This window comes from Centropristis striata, chromosome 16 (genome assembly GCF_030273125.1).
Source record: "Centropristis striata isolate RG_2023a ecotype Rhode Island chromosome 16, C.striata_1.0, whole genome shotgun sequence".
Taxonomy (NCBI): domain Eukaryota; kingdom Metazoa; phylum Chordata; class Actinopteri; order Perciformes; family Serranidae; genus Centropristis; species Centropristis striata.
In genome coordinates this window covers 10,313,071-10,336,410 of record NC_081532.1, presented here as the reverse complement: position 1 = coordinate 10,336,410, position 23,340 = coordinate 10,313,071, and the positions used below count along the sequence as shown (strand labels likewise).

General features: G+C 39.7%; 1 protein-coding gene across 1 annotated transcript in view; it reads left to right on the top strand.

The window, feature by feature from the left end:
* The window catches only part of LOC131988743 (glutamate receptor ionotropic, NMDA 3B-like), a 90,190-nt gene that overhangs the window by 61,757 nt on the left and 5,093 nt on the right, over positions 1–23,340 (top strand). The window contains exons 7-10 of the mRNA XM_059353974.1: positions 233–378; positions 6,076–6,191; positions 21,036–21,187; positions 22,405–22,569. Coding sequence (XP_059209957.1) covers positions 233–378; positions 6,076–6,191; positions 21,036–21,187; positions 22,405–22,569 — 579 coding nt within the window. The remainder of the gene's footprint in view (positions 1–232; positions 379–6,075; positions 6,192–21,035; positions 21,188–22,404; positions 22,570–23,340) is intronic.

Here is a 23,340-nt window from a genome sequence, read left to right as displayed (position 1 = left end):
ACATGTGCACACAAACTAATCTTACACAAGGACAAGCTAATGAGTATAGACTGGAATTATTTGCGCAGGATTATCGCATTCCATATCCCTAAACCCTGTAGGGAGTTCAGGGCTACAATGAATTTTGATATGAGCCGTATCATGATATCCACCCCCCTCTCTGTCTCCTTATCACCTCCACCACCATCTCCACCCTCTCTTCTTCCCATGTCTTCCTGTGTCATTTCCTCAGCTGCACCATCCATCCCTGGGCTTCCGTTTTGGGACGGTGAGGGAAAGCAGCGCTGAAGATTACATGAAGAAGAGCTTCCCAGAGATGCATGACTACATGAGACGCTTCAACCAGCCCACCACCCCAGAAGGTGTACATATGTTGAAGTAAGTGCACACAGTTTACATTTGTTTGTTTTTTTGTTTTTTAAGAGACCCCATTTAAACTTCTCATTCAAATGCAATCCAGATCTAAATAACCCAGTCACGTTTACATCTGTTATCTGTGGTTGTCTGTATTCTGTGCACTTATTTTTCATGCACACCATGCATAACAATTCTGCCTGCTGACAACAAGAGCAAACATGGCAGATTTATAGCCATCACAGGCAATTTTAATACAGAACCAATTGTATACTTTGAAAAATCATCCCTTAGAATAGAATTAATGTGTTGATTCTTTAATATCCTACAGAAAATAGTTAAAGGGAACATAGAATGATCATTTATTTGATTCATACATGTATTCTAGTTTTTACTAGAACATGTTTACATGTTTTAATGTTTAAAAAAATAGCATTTTACTCATATAGGCCCTTATTTATCAAACGAGCGTTGAATCGAGTACAGATCTGAGTGTATATTTCGTCTTACGACAGGGTTCACGTGTGATTTGTCAAACGATCGTATCTCGCCAATCACATCGTAAGAATGATCGGCTGTTGATTTATCAGCAAAGTGCACCGTTACAAATAACAACAGGAGCGAAATAGACATATTACAGAAATACGCAGCGACGGAGGTTTATGAAATAAAAGTACTTATAGTTATAAACTCAAACAAGTTCTGTGAATATTTTACATTTGGAGCACAGACTTAAAAGTTTGCACAGCTTTTTAGTTGAAGGAGGTAAACAATGTTTTAAAGTAAGTTTTAATTAAAAAAAAAAAAAGAGGAATTTATCAGAGGCAGCAAGGGAACTGTGACGTCCAACAGCTGCAACAGAACAAACTGGTTTTGTTTGGCAGCATAAAAAGTGAAAAGGAAGGAAATCAGTGGTGCTGTCAGCAGAGTAGTAGTCATTTATACATTGTAATATATAAAGCCTAATAATCTATATAATATCCAAATATTGTTGTTATTATGATGGAGATATATTATTCACCTCTTTACATTTATTAAGAATTCTGTCCCAGTCAGAGCAGCGTGTGGCAGCGCTGATTGGAAAGGTTTCTATTGGGGCAGCACCGCTGGTGGAAGAGACACTGACGATCCGGTGTCCGAGCCGGAAATGAATGCCGAGTGCTCTGTTTTAGTGCCTGTCTCTTTAAGCCCCCCCTCTCAAAAAGGCCCTGCTCTGAAAGTCAGCATTTTCAGGTCTTCCACATTATTGATATACAGTCATGTAAAAAATTATTAGACCACTCTTTTTCTTCAATTTTGATAATAACCAAAATAATTATCAAGAAAACCATGGAAAATTAAACTCTTATTAGCTATTTTTGTTGAAATCATTATAATTGCCCAAACTGATGTACCTTTAGTTGTACCAGGCATTAAAATGAACAAGAAATTGAAGAAAACAAGGGTGGTCTAATAATTTTTTCCATGACTGTATAAGGAGAACTGGATACAGCATTTGGAGACGGGGTACCCATTCATTCCTATGAAATTGAAAGTCTGATTTACAGATGTCTCTTTCACAATGTATGTCTATGGAGAAAGTGTTTTTGGCCCCCATGGAATCACGTTACAGACCCAGAAGTTGTAATTTCACGGTTTGGCCAAAAGGGCGCTGTTCCTGGTGGCTTTTTCCACATTTGCACCCTTTGCTTCTCTGCACCATCATTGCAGCCGGGTAATCCCTGTAATGGAACGATAATGCCACTCTCTTGTTGTGACATCACAACTTTCCAAAAGACCCACTGGCTCGTTTAAGCATAGAACATTTTGTTACTTTCACAGTATTTATAGCACCTAGAGCTGCTTTATGATCAAAGAGCTTACTTTTTACATTATGGGACCTTTAATACAGTTCCTGGTGTTACCTGGAGGTCATCCATAGACAGTAAATCCTGAAACTTCTGCATCAACATCAAAACTTCAAGAAGCAGCACAAATCAAATGTCAGTGCACCAACTCCAAAATGTGTCACCCAACGACATCATCAATCCAAACTTTGAAAGCTCTGATTTCTGGCTCAGGAAGGCTGTTTTTAATGTTTGTACCTACTGACATCGCGATCTAACATCAATGCAATAGCTCAATGTAATTTGTGTTTTAGGGCTGATTTTCCCTTTGATCTTTTTCCACCTGCAGTGATGTTGTGTCGAACCCATCGAGGATGTTTTCTTATTATAGTGAACACGCTGTTTGCTTTTGCATCTGACAGAGATACCATCAAATACTCTGACACACACTTTGTGAGCTGCATATATTTACACCCTGCCTTGGTATGAGCCTCCATCCAGAGATGCTGCTTTTTAGAACAAGATGTGAGTGGGGTGAAAGCCTATGAATTACATAAATTGCATAACAAAAGCCTTCCACGCTGAGGGAAAATATTTTTTGTTCGTTGAAAGTGTTGCATGTAGAGATGAATGAGGGTCAGGGACAAATTGATGAAATAAGGGCTGAGGATGAATAGATGGATCGGGTGTCAAATGGGGATTGTGAGAAGATGAAAGCACTGAGGCAAGGCAAGTTTATTTATATAACACAATTAATTCACAAAAGCAGCTAAAATTATTTTTACATAATGCATTAAAACATTGAATGCAACAGAAAATCATAAATTTGAGGGAGAGGAACCATAAAAAAAGAAATCGTAAAAAAGAGAAATAAAGAAAGTAGTTCAGGATGATAGAGGTGGTTATAGTTCATTCAAAGGCTGTGGAGAAAGTGAAGAGGTTTTACTTGGTCTTAAAGGTAGCATAAGTTGGGGAAAGTATTCGTCTGGCATTTTGTTCCAGCTCTTTGGAGCAGAGTAACTCAGTGCTGTTTAGTAACTCAATCCTGTCTCCTCTTGTTTAGTTTGAACTTAAGGGAACCAATCTTGGAACCCATCGGCTATCAGTCTGATGGTGATTTGACCTCTGTTGGCACCAGACAATAATTGGGCGGCTCTGGTCTCGCCACTGGATATCTGGAAGACTGATATCCAGGTCAAGACCTTCTATTCCGTGCGCCGGTGCATTTTAACTGTCCGATTAGCCACTTGAGGCGGAGTTGGAGTTGAGAGATAAGGTCTATGACTGGCTAATATCTAACAGACGATATGCAGATCCACTGTCAGAGAGGAGCTAACACACATACTGTTAACTTGCATTCAAACTCTCAAATGTGATTGGTCAGTGCTGCTATGACTGCAAAAGACTAGAGATAGAAACCAGAACACTTTAGATACCAAACTCGTTGTCTTTGTCTACAGATAATACATTCATATACAGATATCTGTTTGTAGAGATTACATGCATACAAGTGTCCCTTTTGTGTTTTTTAGTTTTATCCTGATTTTGATCATATTCTGCAAATTATATTTACTTGAAACAGGTATCCCCTCTTTTCTTTTTTCAACTCCCTGTATACTTCGCAATAACATAATTCAGTTTTCTGCACTTTAAGTACTTTCAGGAAAACAAACAAACACAAAAAATAATATATTAATAATAAATGCCAAATAGCATAAAGGTATGTATATATGATGTATTTATATATATCTTATCTTATCTTATCTTATCTTATCTTATGTGAAGACATGTCCTGAATAACTCCACACCTAGATAATCTCTCATTTCTTGCTGAGTAACCTCAGCAGCTCAGGATGAACCCACTTTGATTTTTAGCTGCCTGAACTATGTTGCCAGGTCCCGTATTGTATTTTTTTGAATTGTAAATTTGTTTTATTATAAAGCAGGTGAAGGTGTATTAATACTGTGAAGGTGTCAATGTTCTACTATATATGGGTATTAAGTGTCTCTACAGTGCTGTTACAATTATTCTTCAACTATAGTGAGAGTGCAGAGAGAGTACAGATGCACAAGACCCAAGATTTAAAGATTTTTAAATGAAAATACTGTGTCTTTTGAAGATTAAAACATGCAAAAATGTTCTAGTAAAAACCTTAAATATAAGTATGAACTTGATATACTTGTATATACTATACAAGTATATCAATTTAGTATTGATATACTAAAATGAGTCTTTTTAATGTCTTGCTGGATTTACCGTCTCTCATATTTTATTGGTATATTGTGTTTTTTGTATATACAATCTAAATTAACCAAAGCTGTCAAATAAATGTAGAGAAATAAAAACAACGTATTTCCCTCAAAGACGTAGTAGAGTAGCAGTATAAAGTATGCTGAAATGAATAACACTTAAGGCAAAGTACCTCACATATGTACTCAAGTGCAGCACATGATTAAATTTAATAAGTCCAATTCCACAGCTGCAATTCAAACATACTAGACATGCAAGCAGAAATGTGTTCATCCTGGCTTACCCGAGCACAGATACACACCACACTCTGTACCACACACGGCACACACACACACTCAGCTATAACCGCGTATTCCTCTCAGACACGATGCCTACTCCATAGAGCACCAGCAGAGATGCTGAGATAGTGCATGTGCTGACTTTGTGATACAAGTGGGAAGATACAAAGCGCTTGTTCAGAGAAAGAGGATGAGAACAGGGAAGATGAAGGCGGCGTTTGTTTGCGTGCGAGGCGAAGCAGAAGTGGAAGTCGCAGCAGTGCAGAGAACTGGAGTGAGGCTGTAAAATACTGTGTTGGCAGAACTACTGACCCCAATACTGCACTCAAATCTTTGAGGAGAAAAAAAAAAGACTCAAAAGCCTTCTCCTGGAGAGACATAATGCCCCAGGCTGCACATGCAGCTGCACATGAACAACTAATGTATATGCTCGGAGGAAGTAATGAACAAGCAAGCACATAACTACACACAACTTACAGTCGTACCTACACACTTTTTTTACATGCACGCTCACATGCACCACTCTTATCCTAAGGCCTGGCATCGGATAACTTCCGACCCTCTTTACTCCCAAAAGAAGTCTACCCTTTCTTTTCTCCCTGTGCCTCGTACTTGACAGGCCTAGACAGAGGGAAAACAGGCGCTTCTGCTTTGCCGGCACAGCAAAGACTTTATAAAGTCAACCTTTTGTTTAGCAGTAAACATCCTGAATAACAACAAGTTTCAGGTAATTTGATCAGTCTGCTCTGTTTTTCTTCCATTAGACTGTTTATGTGCATGCTTTTTCCCCAATACATGCATTTATGCTTGTTTACCCGTCTGCCACTCAAATTCAGTGAATGTGTGCGTGCAAATGCTTTTGTTCAATTTGTGAGTTTTCATCCGGAGAGGTATCTTTTTTGCTTTGTCAATGTGTTTGGTATGTAGATATATTATTCAAATGCAGTGTTTTTCGCTTCATAACCTGAAACTTATCTCCTGACGGAGCCAGAGGCTGTACGCAGAGGAACGCTCTGTAATTAGGGGTCAATTAGGGTCAATTGGATCGATATTGCCGGAGTAGGAGAGTCTTCAGCAGTGCGTTAAATGCCTTATCAGTCCGCCACAGAGGCTGTTGGTTTAGGTAATGATGTATGTGTTTACACAGTGTATTAGAATGCAGTTAATCTCATCCTCTGTATAAATGACAAAACGGGATGACAGTCTCAAATAACGGGGATCCTGAATGCGTCTGGGGAGTGTGAGAAAGTTTGAGAAGTAGATCTGATTTACAGGTCTTCAAAAGTTTAAGGTTTGTTGTCTTCAATTAATGCTTCTCTCTCACTCCTGTGACCTGTGTGTTTGTGTGTGTGTGTTGGTGGTGAAGGACAGATCCTCCTGCCCTGGATGCGTTCATCATGGACAAAGCCCTGTTGGACTTTGAAGTCTCTATCGACGCGGAGTGCAAGCTGCTCACAGTGGGGAAGCCGTTCGCCATTGAAGGTACGCACGCACGCTCACAAAGACAAACGTTTTTTTATTACTTGTAGTGACACTGTATTGACTTGTAGTGCTTCCCTGGTTGCACTTTAAAACAGCATCTTCAAACTAGCTTGTTTTTCAGCCTTATAACATTATCATTTGTGTTTTTTTATCCTTTTGTTTGTATTTCCTGTCAAGTCTCTTTTCAGTTTCTCTTTCTATTTCTATGTCTGACCCCAAACTTTACACGGACCTTAAAGGAATAATTCAGCTTTAAATTTACCATTTCTATATTGTCATGAACCGGCTCATAGCTCATGACAAACAAGGGAGACCACACATGTATTCAATTTATGAGTAACAAATGTTTATAGGTTAAATTAAAACAACACAAAGAAACTCAATTATGTGAATCAGTAGATCAGTGGTGAGGTGTGTGTGTGTGTGTGTGTGCATGCGATGTAATGAAATGCAGGTGAATTAGATGAAAGCAACTAACTAACAAAACCAAAACCAACAAAACCAAACAATGGTGGTGGCTGCAGAAGAGTAGGGGATCATCACAATATCAATTACTCGCCCCATGTTACCTTAAATTCTTAAAGAAAACTTGGGTTTTCTCATATGCGTCCATGTTGAATCCAAAAACGGCCAAACGTGGAGTTAATCCTTGTCGAATTTAATTAATAACAGCACTCAGCAACACTCGTCCTGACTGCATAGACACTCACGGTAACCTGCAAAAATACGAAACAGTAGCGGCAGAAGTGTTTTAAATAGTAAGATTAAAGCAAAAGTGCATGTCTTTGGTAAATTAAACTTGCAATACACTTCACAACTTGTTTGTAAATGGATGTTTTACATGGCGTTGTTTAACACAAGCACCTAATTTTATTTCAGTTCATTGGGATTCACTCAGTTCGCACTGTTTCTCCAAGAATTCAAGGTAACACAATGCGATTAATTAATATGCAAGTGGTCGTTTTAAGGGTGAAGTATTTCTTTAACCTATTCAAATTTGTATTCCTGAACCTAAAATCTTATCTTAAACTCTTTGCTCTTAAAATAAATGAACCTTGTGGGGACCTGCTCTTTGTCCCCAAATGTCAGGTGAGTCCCCAAAATGTGATTAAACCAAAAGTGGCTCACACATTAATAAAAACACACTAGAGATTTTAATTTTGAATGTTTTTTCTGACCCTCTTTACACAATAAATAACCATTAAGTGACAAGAATAGAATGAAGTTACTATTTAGGATCTTGTAGTCATAAAATACAAAAAACAAGCCAGTCTCCAGTACAACGAACAGCTTGTTCGCTGTCTGCTGAGAAACCTGCTCAGATAATGTCGCAGAGATAGTTCCTCGCTCAGGAAGAACATCTGATTACCTCATATAGGTGTCCACCTTTGCCTCTGGGTCACCTCAGCCTGGGCAGCGGACACTGCTGTCTCATCATCTCTGCCTTGTAGAGCCAGCTGTCTCTCTGCAAGTGGTGCCAGTCGCCAGAAATTGATTGTATCGCCTATCTTTCTTGAACCATGCAACAAACTTTTCTTTAATCACTTTAGAAATAATATTAATAATATTTTTTAACTGATCCGATTGTATTTATCAGTCAGAATTCTCTGTTGTTAATATTAACATCCCTAACTCACTAGATAATGCACCTGTACATGAAATACTGTATAAGACCGCTCTCTAACATACCGCAACATTCATGCAACACAGACAAACATGTAAACAATATACACATTAAAGCATGCACACACACACACACACACACATATATATTAAGATCATAAAGTATGCACATACACACACGTTCAGACTGGAGATCAAATACTTTTGGCTCCATGACTGACAGAATAACACAGTGATTCACTGGATGAACTTTTAACGCTGCAGGGTAAAAGTACTCAATCATCTATTATTAACAACAATGGCCAGTCCGAACACTTTGAACTTAACTCTTACAGGTCAAATTAACTGCAGCCAAGTCATGGAGCATATAGACAGATCCACATGCCAGTCAAAAAACAGCTAATGATCCACGTAGGGAGTTATCATATTCAAGTTTTTGTATATTGCTACATGAATGAGTGGTGCTGTGCAGGTGCATGTGTCTGAGAGCACCGATACGTCCTGGTGTGTTCTAAATGTGTGTGCTCCAGTGCTATTCTTGAAGGAAATTGTTTTCCTTTCACACTTTCAGAGGGAGGACATTTTTCCATAGTAGAGTCATTGCTTATTCTTCTATCTAAAAAAATCTCCATATGAACCATGGCATGCAGAGAAAAAAGAAAGGAAAGCCTTAGAATAAAGCCAGGAAGCCCACAAAAACAGTTTTTTTCACACAGCTGTCATGTTTTAAAGTTGAATTTTCCTTCTTTCTCCTGCCTTTCCTCATCCTGCTCCTTTTACATCTATAACTTGTGTATGTGCATTACCCAAACTAAGACTACTAGAAAAAAAAAAATTTTTTTACATTATTAATAGCCTAGCCTGAAAAAGTTCTACAATATTACTTAAACAGATATTTGAAAAGTGAAGCCAATACAGAAGTGCCTTAAACCTGCATTCTTTCCAACTGCCAGCAGGGGCAACTCCACTGGCTGCATTAAAGAAGTGCTATTGTATAGTAGTATATGAGAAAATTACCCTACTTCTCACTTGTGTCATTACGTCTGTAAACATTTTCAGAGTGAGTTTATGGTCTCAATCGCTATTTTGAAGCCTTCTTCAATACAGCATGATGTTCAATTTGTAAATTATGGTCCTATTTACAGTAAAATAGACGATAAAGCAGTTCATGTTTTAAGGCGGGACTACCTTGTGATTGGCAGGCTGCTACTATGGAGCACTGTGTGTTTTCTTTGTCGAGCTATGACTCATCTACAGTATGTTTTCAGTTGATAAAAGTTAATTGTAACATTCTGGTCATCTAAAAATGTCTAAACTCTAATGAGTCAACTGTTAATTTTAAATGACACCATGCTAATAAGACAATATAGCTTGTTCTTGCATTTACTGATAACTTTCTCCGAGGCCGAACCCTTTTATCCAATGTGGTCACTTCTGGCTCCAAAAAACCCAACAACTTCTCCAACATAAATGGCAAAAGAGGTCGTTTGTCAGCACAAATTCCAGCACGTAGGTACGTATCGCGGCTTGCGGTACAACGGCGAGTTCTAAAAATAGCACACACGTACGGTTTGCGGTTGTAAAAAACGGCTGCAGTTTATGTGGATTTGTGTTGTAAAACCACTGGCCTTAGGTTTAGGGTGAAAAACTTCTGGTAAGGCATTATAAAAGACAGTACACTAAATAAATGTACGTAAATGCCAAAAGTGAAGTATTTACAAGGGTCAAGTGACTGCGGCAAGATACGTAAAAAACATGATTCACGTAACTTACGTAAACAACGTAACCTAAGTTAAAATGTTTTACTGCATGAGACGCGAAACCAGCTCTCCTGTGTGAAAGTCTGTCACTTGTTCGACCCATCCACCACCCCATCCTTCTATCAAACATGGGAATCCGCCTTTTAACTTTGCTTGGCTGTCAATCACTACTACATCAGCAAGATGGCGGCGGACACATTGCAGCGGATGGTGAAATATTGAGACATAGCTTGTTTTTCGCTGCCTGTACACACAAGCTAAATTGACATTTTTGACAGGGGAACAGGCTGGAAAAACCAGCAAAATGACAAACTTGAGGCTTCCTGTGTTTTACAACCCAATAGGTGATGTAATGGTTGCTATGTTCACTTTTTTATAAGTCCAATATGCTGAACAATATGTAGAACATCTTGCAAGCACCAACATAATATCATAACTTAACTTGCTCAGCAAACATAACTGAAACTTGCATCACTGCAGCATTTCTTTGTTAGTCAGTGAGTCAGTCAATAAGGTCTTAGTTCATTCTGTTTTGGGTCCTTTGGAAACAAGACTCACCATTGTGTTGAATAGCTAATAATAAATTACCAGTAATAAATTCTGTTCTTGCTAAAGTAAAAAACGGCTTTACACAGCCATTACATATAACTAATAGCAGCAGTATTGACAGTTTCTGGCAGAAGTAGTATTTTCTTTAAGGAGTGTGTGTATACTATCAACTCAATGCAGATTTAGATTTTTGCAGAACAAGAGTAAATTCTATCACTTTAACAAATAAAGGCTGCTGACGACCTGCCAAAAGAAATTATGTCTTAGCTCCAATAAAAGTCTTGTGCTGCCTTTCATTGAGGTAAATAAAGGTTCCAGCCATTATAGCAGGTTTTATTGTATTCCAGTCACATGTCATCTGCACATATACACTTCCAGAAGGTGACTTTGAATTGAAATTTCCTCCTGCCAGAATACATTTATTGGATGTATGAAGCATTTAACCTCTAACCCAAACTCAGCCTATAGTCACTAGAAGGTTTTTTAAAGGTATGGCATTAGTGTGTGCACTCATGCCTGTCACCAGCATACATTCATGTGCCTGCATATTATATTTGTGTGTGTGTGTGTGCACTGCCATGTGTATTTGTTTGACTTCAGCCTTTTCTTTTCTCCTCCCACCTCTGAGACAGATATAGAGGCAGTAAATAGATACTAGTGAGGGTGCCACATGGGACCAAACACTAACTTTGATACCGTTTTTCTGCCAATCAAAGTGTAGCCTCGGAAAGACCTCACTCCCACATTCCCTGCTCACTGTACAAGTCTTGTTCACTGGAGATTATCTACTGCTTTCTTCGCTGCATAAGACAAAATGAGCCGAGGGACACTGCCATAGCATTACTCATGATTGTGAGAATGAGAAAGCAGGTCTCATTGGTATGTAGAGTGGGTCAGTTTGATGACTGCTTGATTCATTGTCTACATGAAAAGGCAGGCGAAGAATCCAAGCTGCCTATAGTAGCTATTCAACCCCACAGCCTGTGTAAGTAAGAATGAGATGGGAGTGAATAACTCAATAAGTCTGAACGGTACGAGGAAGAAAGAGCAGGAAATGGCCCAGACAGGAAATGTGAGAGAGTAAAAAACACAGGAGGAGGAGAGGAGATGGGGGGCAGAAAACGAGATAGAAAAAGTAAGTAAGAAAAAGAACAACAAAGGTAAAGAAGGGAGGGCCGGTGAGGGGGTGTGAGCGTGGTGGGAGTTGAGCACAAGAAGGAGATAGAGGGCTTTCATTTGCCCACTGCCAGTTTGCGCCTTTCTGCACAGCGAGTGATAAAAGAGCCAGCCAACAGAGTCCCCTAATCAAGACAAACCTTCACCCCAAGCAGATGGAGTGAGGGAGGGGGGAGGAAAGGACAGACAGAGAGAAAGGATGGAGGGGAAAAAAGAGAGGAAGTGTTATTTGGTCCATATGAGGATGCAGGCAGGATTTATAGAGCGGTTTGTGGTCAGGAGATACAGAGAGGCAGAGGAATTGGGGACTGTGGAGACGCTGCAGGCGAGGTGCTCTGCTGAAATCTTCAGGCTACTTAAGTGGAGAGGGATGCGGGGGTGTCGCTGTGCGTCTGTTTTCACTGAGTGCTGTTGGGAGATGTTTACGACAGCCTAGACACACCCCATTAATAATATTGCCACCGAACACGCGGCCGCTTGTGCTTGTTTGTATGTGCGTGCGTCCCTGTGTGCATAAGTGGGCTACACAAGCTCAGTCAAGCAGGACGGAGCGCGTCTGAAGATCAAAATGAGGTTGGCAGAAGAGTTTGTTGCCGGGGTGAGACTGTTGTTGGTCCGGGAGCTCACGTCTGGGAGGAGTGACGTTCAGACGCCTTTGTCTGCTTTTGGGTGTGTGTGTCTGTGTGTCTGTGTGAGAATAAATCTAGGTATACGAGAATTGAATTCCAAGCATCCATTTAAAATTATACTATACAGAATGCACCGGTTTAAGTAAATCAAATTATGTGGAGTTGAACCAACAGGTCAGTAAATCAGCGATTGCTTTCATAAGGATTTACTTATTAAAGATGTTTTCCAAGTAAAAATGACATTTTTCTGTTCTTTTTCTTTTTTTTTTTTTAGATATATTTTTGGCCATTTATGATAGAACAGAGTGAAGGGGGAGACAGAGGGGAAGACATGTGGGAAAGGGCTCTGAGTCGGATTCGAACCCGGGCCGCCCTACCAGGTGTGCCACTGGGAACGCCCGACATTTTTCTGTTCTATTAACCTTTGTAAAATGGTTGCATGTCGCAGTTTTAAACTTGCGACTGTCACAGTCACATGACCAATTCTTGGTTAACGTTGTGAAACGGTATTACGTGGTTATTTTTAGTAAGCTTGGGTGGTATCACAGTATTACAGTGCTCAAGGGTTTAAAGAAGTCATGACAGTCTGATTTTCAGTACCGTCCATAATACAGACATTGCTCTTTCTGTGTTTGTGTTACACTGATTACATACAAACACAAATACTGTATACCCCAATCACATGTTACTGGGGATTTCCACCGGGCGCGTTACAGCAGCAGCACGTCTCCACAGCGTTTTTGCTGCGTCTTCTGCCCGGCGTCAATTCACAACGGGCGCGTTACAGCAGCAGCACGTCAGCTTAGCGAGTCGGTCGTATACACGCGAGATAACGAGGTCACGCGATAATCCTGACCATACGGGAGACCGCAAGATCCCGTGATAAACTCTAAACTCTATTTATACAGTCTATGGATAAACTGTGTGTATAAAGTAAACAACAACAACTACAACCAACTTACTTTGCTTCTCTGACGTGAAAGATATGTTGATCTGACCATCTATCCTTATAAAAACAATATGTTATGTCATAAATGATTGTATGATGTTCCACTTCAACAATCAGTCTCTTGTCGTCCGTGTCGCCGATCCTCTGAGACCCTTTGATTGATTGATTGCTGATCTGGTGCCCCGGTCATAACATAATGTTGATGTGAAGTAGTTTTAGGCTGCATGAACTGCGTATTGTGTTTTATTTTGAAAGGGGCGGAAGTGTTTTACGCTGATTCTGAGTCGGACTTCCTGTCTGGTGCGATCTGCTCTGTTGAGATTCACGCGATTTGGCAGCGTCTCGCGGAGAAATAGAAGTCCTACCTAATGCTCGCGTAGAGACGCTGACGTGACGCTGCTGTAACGTTACGCAGCGCGCCCGGTGGAAATGCTCTCATTGATTAGAGTGTTACCTATTTGCAACGGCATACGCGACGCTGACATGACGCTGCAGTAACGCGCCCGGTGGAAATCAGGCTTTAGAAAGGTATGACAGCATGAACAGCCTGTTCTCCCTTCCTGTGTACAGGCTGCGGACAAAAAACAAGCTATATTTACATATTTCACCTTTCGCTGTTATGCGACCGCCGCAATCTTGCTGACGTAATAGTGATTGACAGCCAAGCACGTTTAAAAGGGTGCATTCCCACATTCGGTCGTAGGCTGGGGAGGTGGTGCTGGATGGGTCAAAGAAACGAACAAAAGTCACATGAATCACGCTTTTGAACATAACTACTAACTAACTACTGATAAACAACCTCTTTTGTTGTTTGGGTTGGAGAATTTGTTGGTATAAAAAAAGAGATACCGCCCAAGTCTAATGTTCAGGCAATAAAACTACTTGGTTCGGTTTAGGAAACCACGTAACAGAACCAACAGTTAAGTTCGAACTACTTTTCTCATTTTTTTTCCTATGATGGCGAAGGTAGGACATGCTGTGCTCTGAGTAACTACCCTGATATTGTACCTTACCCTTAAACAATCACACTGCTGATGCCTACAGCTAACATATCCAAACCAATCAAACAAATGATTACCAGCCAATCAGAGGCAGTGCGGGCAGGCCAGGACTTTGGCATCCTAGGAAAAAAAAAACACCACAGTGGATTAGAGTCTGGGTTAAAGTTCTGTGTTTGTTGTCACTCTTTATACTTCCTGTTTGCTTCCATCATAATTAACAACTAAGAACAAACATAAATATGAATTATAATAAGCTGCTTGCACAAACAACATATTTGGTTATTTTTTGGTTGATGCCGGTCTGTAAATGTCTGCTGTATAAACTGACAGCTACAACAATAACTTAGCAGGAGTCAAACCAACCAATCAGCTGACAGCTCAGCATCTTAAACCATGTTACTGTAATTAAACACATCAGAGAGAAGAAGTGTTACATTTGTAGTAATTCATCAAGATATAATATAATCTGTAATACGTTTTGTAAGATTTTTGCTGATATCCTCCAACCCTAACACATACTATGAAATTACAGCTTAGCATTTGAACTAAACATTAAACACATAGTTGATTTTTACATTTCCAGCAGCAATTAATGAAAGACCAAAGAAATCCTGCAAACAGAAAGTCAGACTTCATTAACAGAAATATAAGAAAAAGGCTTAATAATACATGCCAATCTTTGAATATTAAATAAGCTTTTTGAACTAAAGCACGGACAAAAAAAGAAAGAAAAAGGAAGCAGTGCCTGGTAGGAAAGATGTCCTAAAAAAGTAGTATAACAAAGACAATAATTTAAAAGTTATGAAAGATCATAAGTTCTTTACTCATAAAAACAGTTCCACTGTATTTCAAAATAAGGCAATACATTTTTTACAAGGCTATAAAAGGGTTTTTGAATAAAACTTCGTGTGCACGGGCGTGTCTGCAGGTGTGTGGGGGATTTGAGTGACAGCTCTGGGACTTGTGATGGAATATGAGGATGTCTGGGGGAAAGAATCAAAACAAATGACAAGTGGCTGCCCACTTGTATTTCACTATTTGACTGAGTGCACTAAAGGAATGCGGATTGAGATAGGCTGATGACAGAAAAATGCTGTCTGTCTGCTGGAAGAAAAAGACAGAGAAGAAGAAGGGAGACATACAGAGACAAAGCAGTGGACTCGAGAGAGGAGCCCAAAGATAAAGAGAAGAATGGAGTGAAGCAGAAATTGAACGAAATTGAAGGGATGACAGAGATAAGGAGCGTACTAACAGAGGAAGAGACTAGCGGCAATGGTGGGAGAGAAATGACCTCAGACAGGGGAAGAGGACGGATGAGAGGGAGAGGGGGAAGAAAATGAGGAGAGAAGGGAAAGGTAAAGGAGGGTGAAAGCAAGAAGGGAAGCTTAGACAGTCTTTGTCATGTAGGAAGCAGAGTGTGACAGTTGTGTGAACCTTAGCTGTTCTCTGTTTCTGTCCTGCAACCCCCATCAGGCTCACACACCTTGACAGCCAGCACACAAACACATAAACTCGCTCAAAAACAGCTGCCAAGCGTGCGACGATCACGCACACACACCAAACCGCTGTTGGCGTGAGTGTCTTTCACTGCAGCGAGGATGAAATGAAACAAACATCCCCAGGAGGTCTTGTATAGCAATAAATCTCAGAGAGGGTCTTTTGATTCTAAGCTGAGGGACAGATTTCTCTCATTCTGCACCTGCGGAAATCAGGGACTGTAATGCAAAACAGATGCAGTTTCCAAGTCTGGGGAAGGGCAGAGCAACGTTTCTGTCAAGCTTTCAAGTTATAATGACACAGAAATTTGCCGCTTTTGAAATGAAGGCAATGAGCAGCGTGGGGAAAACTACTTAAATCTGTTAGTTAATTAAAAAGTATTCTAGTTATATAATTTCATTGCTGTATATTTTATTACTGTGTCTGGTGTCATTACTCCGCATACAGCCAGTGTTTACCTTTAACAAGAGGAAAATAAGGAAGTGATGGTGAAACAATTTGTACAAATCAAGCGCAGATTAATATTTAATGTGCTATAACAATGATTTGCATTACTGCCTGTGTAATTAAAATATCTTTGAAGCTATTAAATCTCTGTCTGACAGCTAAAGGTTGGAACTCTAATTGCACATTATATTTAATTGCATGTAAACATCTCTGTGCAAAGAAATCAATAGCTGCAGCTGTCAATTACATGTACTCAGCCATGGTTGTTGTCAGTATACGTTTAAAGTAAACTGCAGTAAAACTTATACTGTATAAATGTGTTTTTAAAGCTGCTGCAGGGAGTTTTTACCACCTGGTGTCAGTTTAATACTGAAGCCCCAATATGACTTCAATGAGCAAATGACACCACAAGGGAACAGATTGGTTATTTCTATAGTGGAGGGTTTTATTATAGGAGAAAGCTTTTTCTTTATAGAAGTGTATTTTTTGTATTTTGTGGTTATTGGGCAGGAACAGTAAAGACAAAAAGAAAATAATTGACCAAAGAACAAATACAAGGTGAAAGAGACAGACGACTCAGCATCTGTTCAATGACCTTGGTCGATAATTCAAAAAATGGAGAGAATTATGGAATTTGAGCACTGTTTTTCAAACCTGGGTGTCCTGACCCACAGAGGGGGCACAGAAACTTTGATATATGTTTTTTAATATGTGTAAAGTTTTTGTGTTCGGAAAAGTTGGTAAGATATTCACAGATTTGTGTCAATAAGTCATCAGAGTAACATTGTTTTCAGAGAAACGGCATCAATTTGAACAGTTAGGTAGACGGCAACCTGATTTTCATCAATGTCATAAAATAAGCAATAGCAACAATATTTAAGGGTGTAGTAGTACTAAAATCCCCCTACACATAAATGAGATATTCTTAGTAGTAGCTACCATAACTATTGTTTTTGGGAAAATCTGCCTTTAATAATGTATGTGAAATTTTTAGACACATATTGTATTATATGATATATTATATGCATATTTTCTCAACATTACATACATCAAATTTCGACTTTATTCTCATAATTTCGACTTTTATCTCAAATTTAATAATGATTAATTTTTTTTCTCTTAACTGCCCCTAATCCTCTTCCATATACATCATTTCTACAAATAATTAGAAATAAAATCCATGGTATGGCAAAGTTTGGCAAGCCCTGTCCTAGACAGTATGAATGTGTCTATTTTATTCATGAATACATTGTGAGACATGGTTTTACAATATCTGAATTAATGTTGGTGGATAAAAAAAACATTGTCATATTTCAGTTATTAATCTTACATAGCCACAAATATCAGAATAGTTTTTTATGGCCAAGTAGGTTTTCCCATACAAGGAATTTGCTGTGGTGTATTGGTGCATAAAAACAAACAAAGTACTAATACATACATTACATCATCGCTATGCATTTAAAAATAGGACTTAAAATAAGTTGTGTCTGTCTTTCGCTCGGCATGGAAACACTACCACTTCTGTCCATAGGGGGCGCCAAAATCCACAAAAAATGAAAGTTTCTTATAGTTTCTTTAAATTTGGTGCATTATTGTTATACATCCTGTCAGGAAACAGCTACATCAGCAACATTCAATTCAACAATTAAACAGTAATTACAAATGAAGGCCATCAACATAAGAACAGCTTCAAAAGACCTCTAGTGTCAGCATATTATAACGTTCCCCTGCAAATGAAGAGAGGTTGGCCTTTGTTTGACCTTTGTGCAAAGTAGAGTCTTGTATCTGTAACCGGAGGGGATTAATGTGAAGTGAGCGTGTAGTGGATGCTCTGCGTCATAGACTATGATAAGTGTTTTTTTGCAACTGACGGCTATGATGATGAGGTTGTGGAGGTGAGAGGTAGGAGGTTCAATTATTTTTGATGCTGTGTGGGTGATTTTTATATGGAGCCTGTGAGTCTGTTGACGAAAACCGATTTCATAGCTGGAGCAGGATGATATCTGTTTTTAACACATTCAGGTTTTTAATGTATTTTCTTTCAAAGTATGACATAAAACGGCCAGTAAAAATAGAATCAGGGTTCCTACGGGTGCTGGAAATCCTTGAATACCACTTGAATTTTACTGTGGTGAGTTCAAGGTTTAGAGAGTGCTTCGGTTTTTACTATAGTGCTTGAAATTATTGAATTTTATGTTATATGGGATACCAAATCTACTTACAAAAAGGTGACACATACTGAATTAAAACTGTTGTGCTTTCTTTTTATTTGTCACCATTCTGAATTGTGTTTCGAAACATAATTTTAGTTGTTTATAGCAATAATAACCTCTAATTTAATGTGAAGTGTAAGTGAAATAAGCACTATGCTGCATATACTGTATTTACTGTATATAAATATGTAATTTACAACAGCTTTAGGGTGCTGAAGAAGTTTGAAATGCACCTCAAAAATCCTGGAAAGTGCTTGAAATTCAACTGGAAAAGTTGGAGGAAACCTGTAGAATACAACCTGTATTATAGGCTGCTGGCTGGAGTAATATAAAGTGTCATATCACCTCTTAATATTCTCCAGGCAAGCTTCAGGGGCCCTGGCTGAAAAAAAAACGTAATGGAAATGTAGTCGAGTAACAAATTAAAAATAATCAAACACACAGTAAAGAGAGAAAAAACAAAAGAATAACCTTAATTGGAGGTGACAATGAAGTGGGGATTGAAATGAGTAATTTAAAGAAACATAAAAAATAAATTTCTAAAGTCACTTTTCATAACACAAGGTTGTGCCGAACCATCCTCCTGCACAGTGTTTTCATTTACACAGAAGTAATTTACACACACTAATAAATCATAACAGGGTGACCACAGGCAAGTGAGTGAACAGCCCAAGGGAACATAACTGCCTGTGAGGAGCACAGTCAGGTAAAATATGAGCATGTTGGAGCCCCATCCGCTGAAGGGAGTCTAGGAGTGTCGAGTCAAACTTGATCCCACTCCAACCCCGGAGACTGCACCATGTCAGCCCAAAAATCTGACACATATGGGGTGCTGGGAATGGGACTGAGCATCGGGCACTACAATTTGTCATTTTATCTTGTGAAGTGCTTCGTAGTGTAGGACAAATGTAGCCTGAGTGTAGGCTTCCTCTCAAGGCTCCAACGGAAAGAGCGGTAGTTTGACAGCGTCTACAGCTCGCTCCGTGATGCTTCAGATGTTGACATTGATCCCAGAGGTCTATCTTTAGTCAAGGCATGCACTAATCTATCTTTTTTTCCTGCTCCTGATACGAATTCCAATTCCTCAACTCAAGGTACCGATCAGATATGAGTGCTCTCTTTTCCCCAGCTTTAAAGATTTGTAGACCTCATGGCATGGAAGTCTTTGGACTCACTTTTATGGAAGTTAATGTGATATCAGGGATTGCTGTGGCACTTAAAACGGAGGTGTCAGTCTGCAGTGACTGGTGCTGCGTTCACGTACTCCTCGGATGGTCCCTTTTCTCGACTTCGGAAGTTGTTCTTCCAACTTTGGTGTTGAGCTTAGAGTCTTAATGGGTAAACAACAAGGACATCGCAAAGATGTGTTGTATTTTATTGATCAGAGCAGTTTAACTACACTTTAACTGATAGCTGTAGTGCTTTAATATTGCTTTACCTGACTCATTATCAGGGTTAATGCTAAATACTGTTTCTAACCAGTCTAAAACGTGTTGCATGCATTTTGCTGTCAGCATTGTTGGCGCAGTGCAAATCCCGATATTGTCCAATTGTAACAATGCGGGCAGGGTTGCAATGATTGACTAGCAGGACCTAGAAGTGAGTACATGTCGATTCTAACTTGTCCACAACAACAGAGCAAGACTACAGAAGAGGATGTTGAGGAAATTAAAGATGTTGGACCCAAATGAAAAAGAAGACTCCAGATGTTTTAAGTTGGAAGTTGTTTTTATAAATGACTCGCGAGGAGCAGTGACATTAACAAACAACTGTGTATCACAGTGCAGTGTCAAAGCCAGTTCTGAAGATTCTTTCCGTTCCGGCATTGTATTTAATGCAAACCATAATTTGAGAGTGAGAGAGAGGGGCGGGTCTAACCATCTATAACATGTAGAAACAGACTTGGCTAGCCAGAGACAAAAGTCTGTTTATAGACGAAGCTGGTACAAATTGAACAAACTGTGACTTCCTCAGTTAACTAGGTCAAAGGTTGATTATATTATGGTTATAATATGGAATATTTTACCACTGAGAAGACATGCGTTCTTGGAGCTGCTTTGACCACAATCAGTATGGACGACCAGACGTTTGCAGGAATTGTGCATGCACCTCCCCTGCCGTGCTGATCACAAGGAGCGTGAAACGGAAAGCATCTAACGGTTACAACCCAATTCCATTTTTTTCCAAATTACATGTGTGCAAAACATTTTAATGCAATACATGGCTTAATATCTGGTTCCTACCAAACATTTACATTGCCCACCATGTTTCTCTGTAATACGACCAGAATTTCTACCAAAATTTCCCAGAGTTTGAGAGTTGTTTTTCCAATTTGAGCAGGCATTCACAAGACTTTTCCCAGTCCGGAACTCATTTTTCATGAATGTAATCTGTAATTAAACATTACAAATATAATTTATTCTGCATGTACTATAGATTGGTCACATCTGCAATCCACTTAACAAGGACAATATTGACACAATAACGATTGGTCATCACAAGTCTTGCCGATCATTAAAGGTTCATATTTGCCCTTGAGTGTTGTGCAGACATTAGATGTGTCCACTATTATTGTGAGAGGCCTCTCAAGCTGTGAGGATGGAAAGTGGTAAAGGGAGGATGAGACGGTTCAATACCAGAATTTGATCCACTACAGTATGTACCGCAAGGGACACCTCCATCAGCTTTAATGGTTTTTTGCTTTGTTTCCCTGAACAAATACTACACCAGAAAAAAATCTGAGCACATTGTATTTGCACTGAATATGCACTGTAGCTGGTAGAAAATGTGTTGACTCTGATTCCAGCTGAAGCCTGTAAAGCCATAAATCTCATTTTTCCAGAGGGCATCTGCCCTTTGGCTAACTGCACCTGGCTGACTGTGGTTTCCTGTGCATGAACACAGAGTTAGATGCCGGTTTCTAGTCTCTTCCTCAGGCACGGCTCTCACATTCTGTTACATGTAGCATATGTATTTACACCTGTGTGTGTCTTCTTCCAGGCTACGGTATCGGCCTGCCCCAGGGCTCCCCTCTGACCCGTAATGTGTCCGAGTTTGTGAGTCGCTACAAGTCTGACGGCTTCATGGACATGCTACATGACAAATGGTATAAGGTGGTGCCTTGCGGGAAGCGAGTCTTTGCAGTCACTGAGGTAAGTCATTGGTGAAGGAGTGTGTTCATGTATTGTGTACGTGTGCGGTGTGTAAAGCAAAGCCTCCTTCCTCTGTACTCCTATAAATGAGTCTCCCTTTGGGACACGGTCAGGATTGCCTGCCAGCTAAGCACAGAACACTGACAGACACGTTCACATACACACGGACAAAGACATACAATCACATAAACTCAGGCCTATTTACTGACCTTAACCAGAGTTACAGGCACGTACTGTCTGAGTGTTGATACTTATTTGTGCCACAGCCGAGAACTCTCATTTCTCGCCCCTCCCTTTTTCGTTTCTCTCCTTTTAAAGAACTCGGGATCTCTAGACAGAGCACTCTGTCTGTATCTATATCTCTTGTTTGTGAAAAGAGAAGCTATTCAACTCCCTTTGGCCATCCCTTTTAAATCCCACTTCAAAGTTGAATCATATTATAGCAACAAACGCAATTACACAGTCATAGGTTTCTCCAGTGGAATGAAAACCTCAACTTCACCCAGCAACGAGAAGTTATTACTATTCATCCCGTCTGAAGCCCAGGAGAGCGGGCCACTCTCAAACAATGTGGGCGTTAGTGCGATCTCGCCCTCTGGATTGGGAGCAAAAGGAGGTCAGTGTTGTCGCTGATGAATTTGTCGAGTCAGCGTGGGGCTAATTGCCATCGGAGGCAATGCAGAAATGAGCCCGGTGAAGGAAACATGATTAGAGAGTATTGGAAAAAACTCGCCACTGTCTCTTCCACTTCCTCCAGGCCCATGAAAGCCTCATAAGAGATAGACATTATGTCAGGGGGGGATGTGGGCGAACCAAATGGGAACAAACTGCTCTTCAATTAACCGTCGTCTCTTTTTACCGTCTCCCCTCTAACTGCTGTTCCTTTCTATTACTCTCAGTTTTGCTTCCCCCTCAGCTCTTTGTGCTTTTCTTTTCTCCACATCTTTTTCTTTTCCAAACATGTCTTTTACGCTGTTGCCCTCTCCTCTTTATTTCTATTCTTGCGGGCTTTACACAGGCAAACTAGATAGACAACAGCAGAATATCAATTGCATATTCACAAAAAGTGGCCTAAATTGTAATTATGTAAATACAAATCATCAATCTCTGTATTTTCCTCTGTGTCGGCTTAAGTCCTTACTAATCTGTGTCACTCCCCCAACCTCTCTCTCCCTCTCCTCCTCTCCTTCACTCTCTTGCTGCCGTCGCCCCCTCAGACTCTACAGATGGGGATCCAGCATTTTTCAGGCCTGTTTGTGCTGCTGTGTATGGGGGTGGGCGGAGCCTTGCTGACCTTGGCAGGTGAACACACCTTCTATCACCTGGTCATCCCTCGCCTCCGACGCACGCACACACTGCAGTACTGGCTGCACACCAGCCAGGTGAGAAAACACATCCTACACGGATACACACACAGAGAAAAGATGCAAAAAAACAGCTGTAATTTTCACATTACTCATATGTGTATGAGCTCACATATAAAAAAAAACAGTCACACACACACAGCAGCATACTGCTGTTGGCGAGACCTCCTTACCCCCTGGAGTTAACTCTTATCTTAAAGGTAACCTACGCCCTCTACTGTTGAAAACTCATAATAACACTCATGAATAATATTGTCCTTAAAGCTGAATCATATCATGTTTTATAGCATAGATTTAATTTGAACTGTTTTTACTTCAATGTATTGCTAATTGGACACTTTGTTAATTAACTAATCAGTTATTTAATTGCACGCTATAAAGTTACTTAATTATTTGAAATTAGTTAATTAAGTACAAAGTCATTAAGCTGGCAGCGCTTTATAAATGAATGCCCACATGATATGTGTTTGTGCATTTATTTGTTTAGTTATTTTCTCAGAGGCAGATTATTTATCTTACTACTCATATTTCTGTCCGTCCCAAGTATTGATTTTTACTCTGTGCCAAATAATTTTTGGAATTTGTTTTATGTAACTTGCAATTCATATTGGTTGTTTTGTAAAGAAAAGGGGGAACAAAGAAACGGAATATAAGAGAAGCTTTGGTTTTCTTTGCAATAACACTGTTATAGAGACAACAATGTACACCAAAGGAACCACAAATTGGGGATTTAAAGGTCATATTTTGTCTTTTTTATGAAAGTCTAGCCATTACCAAATGAGCTGCCTG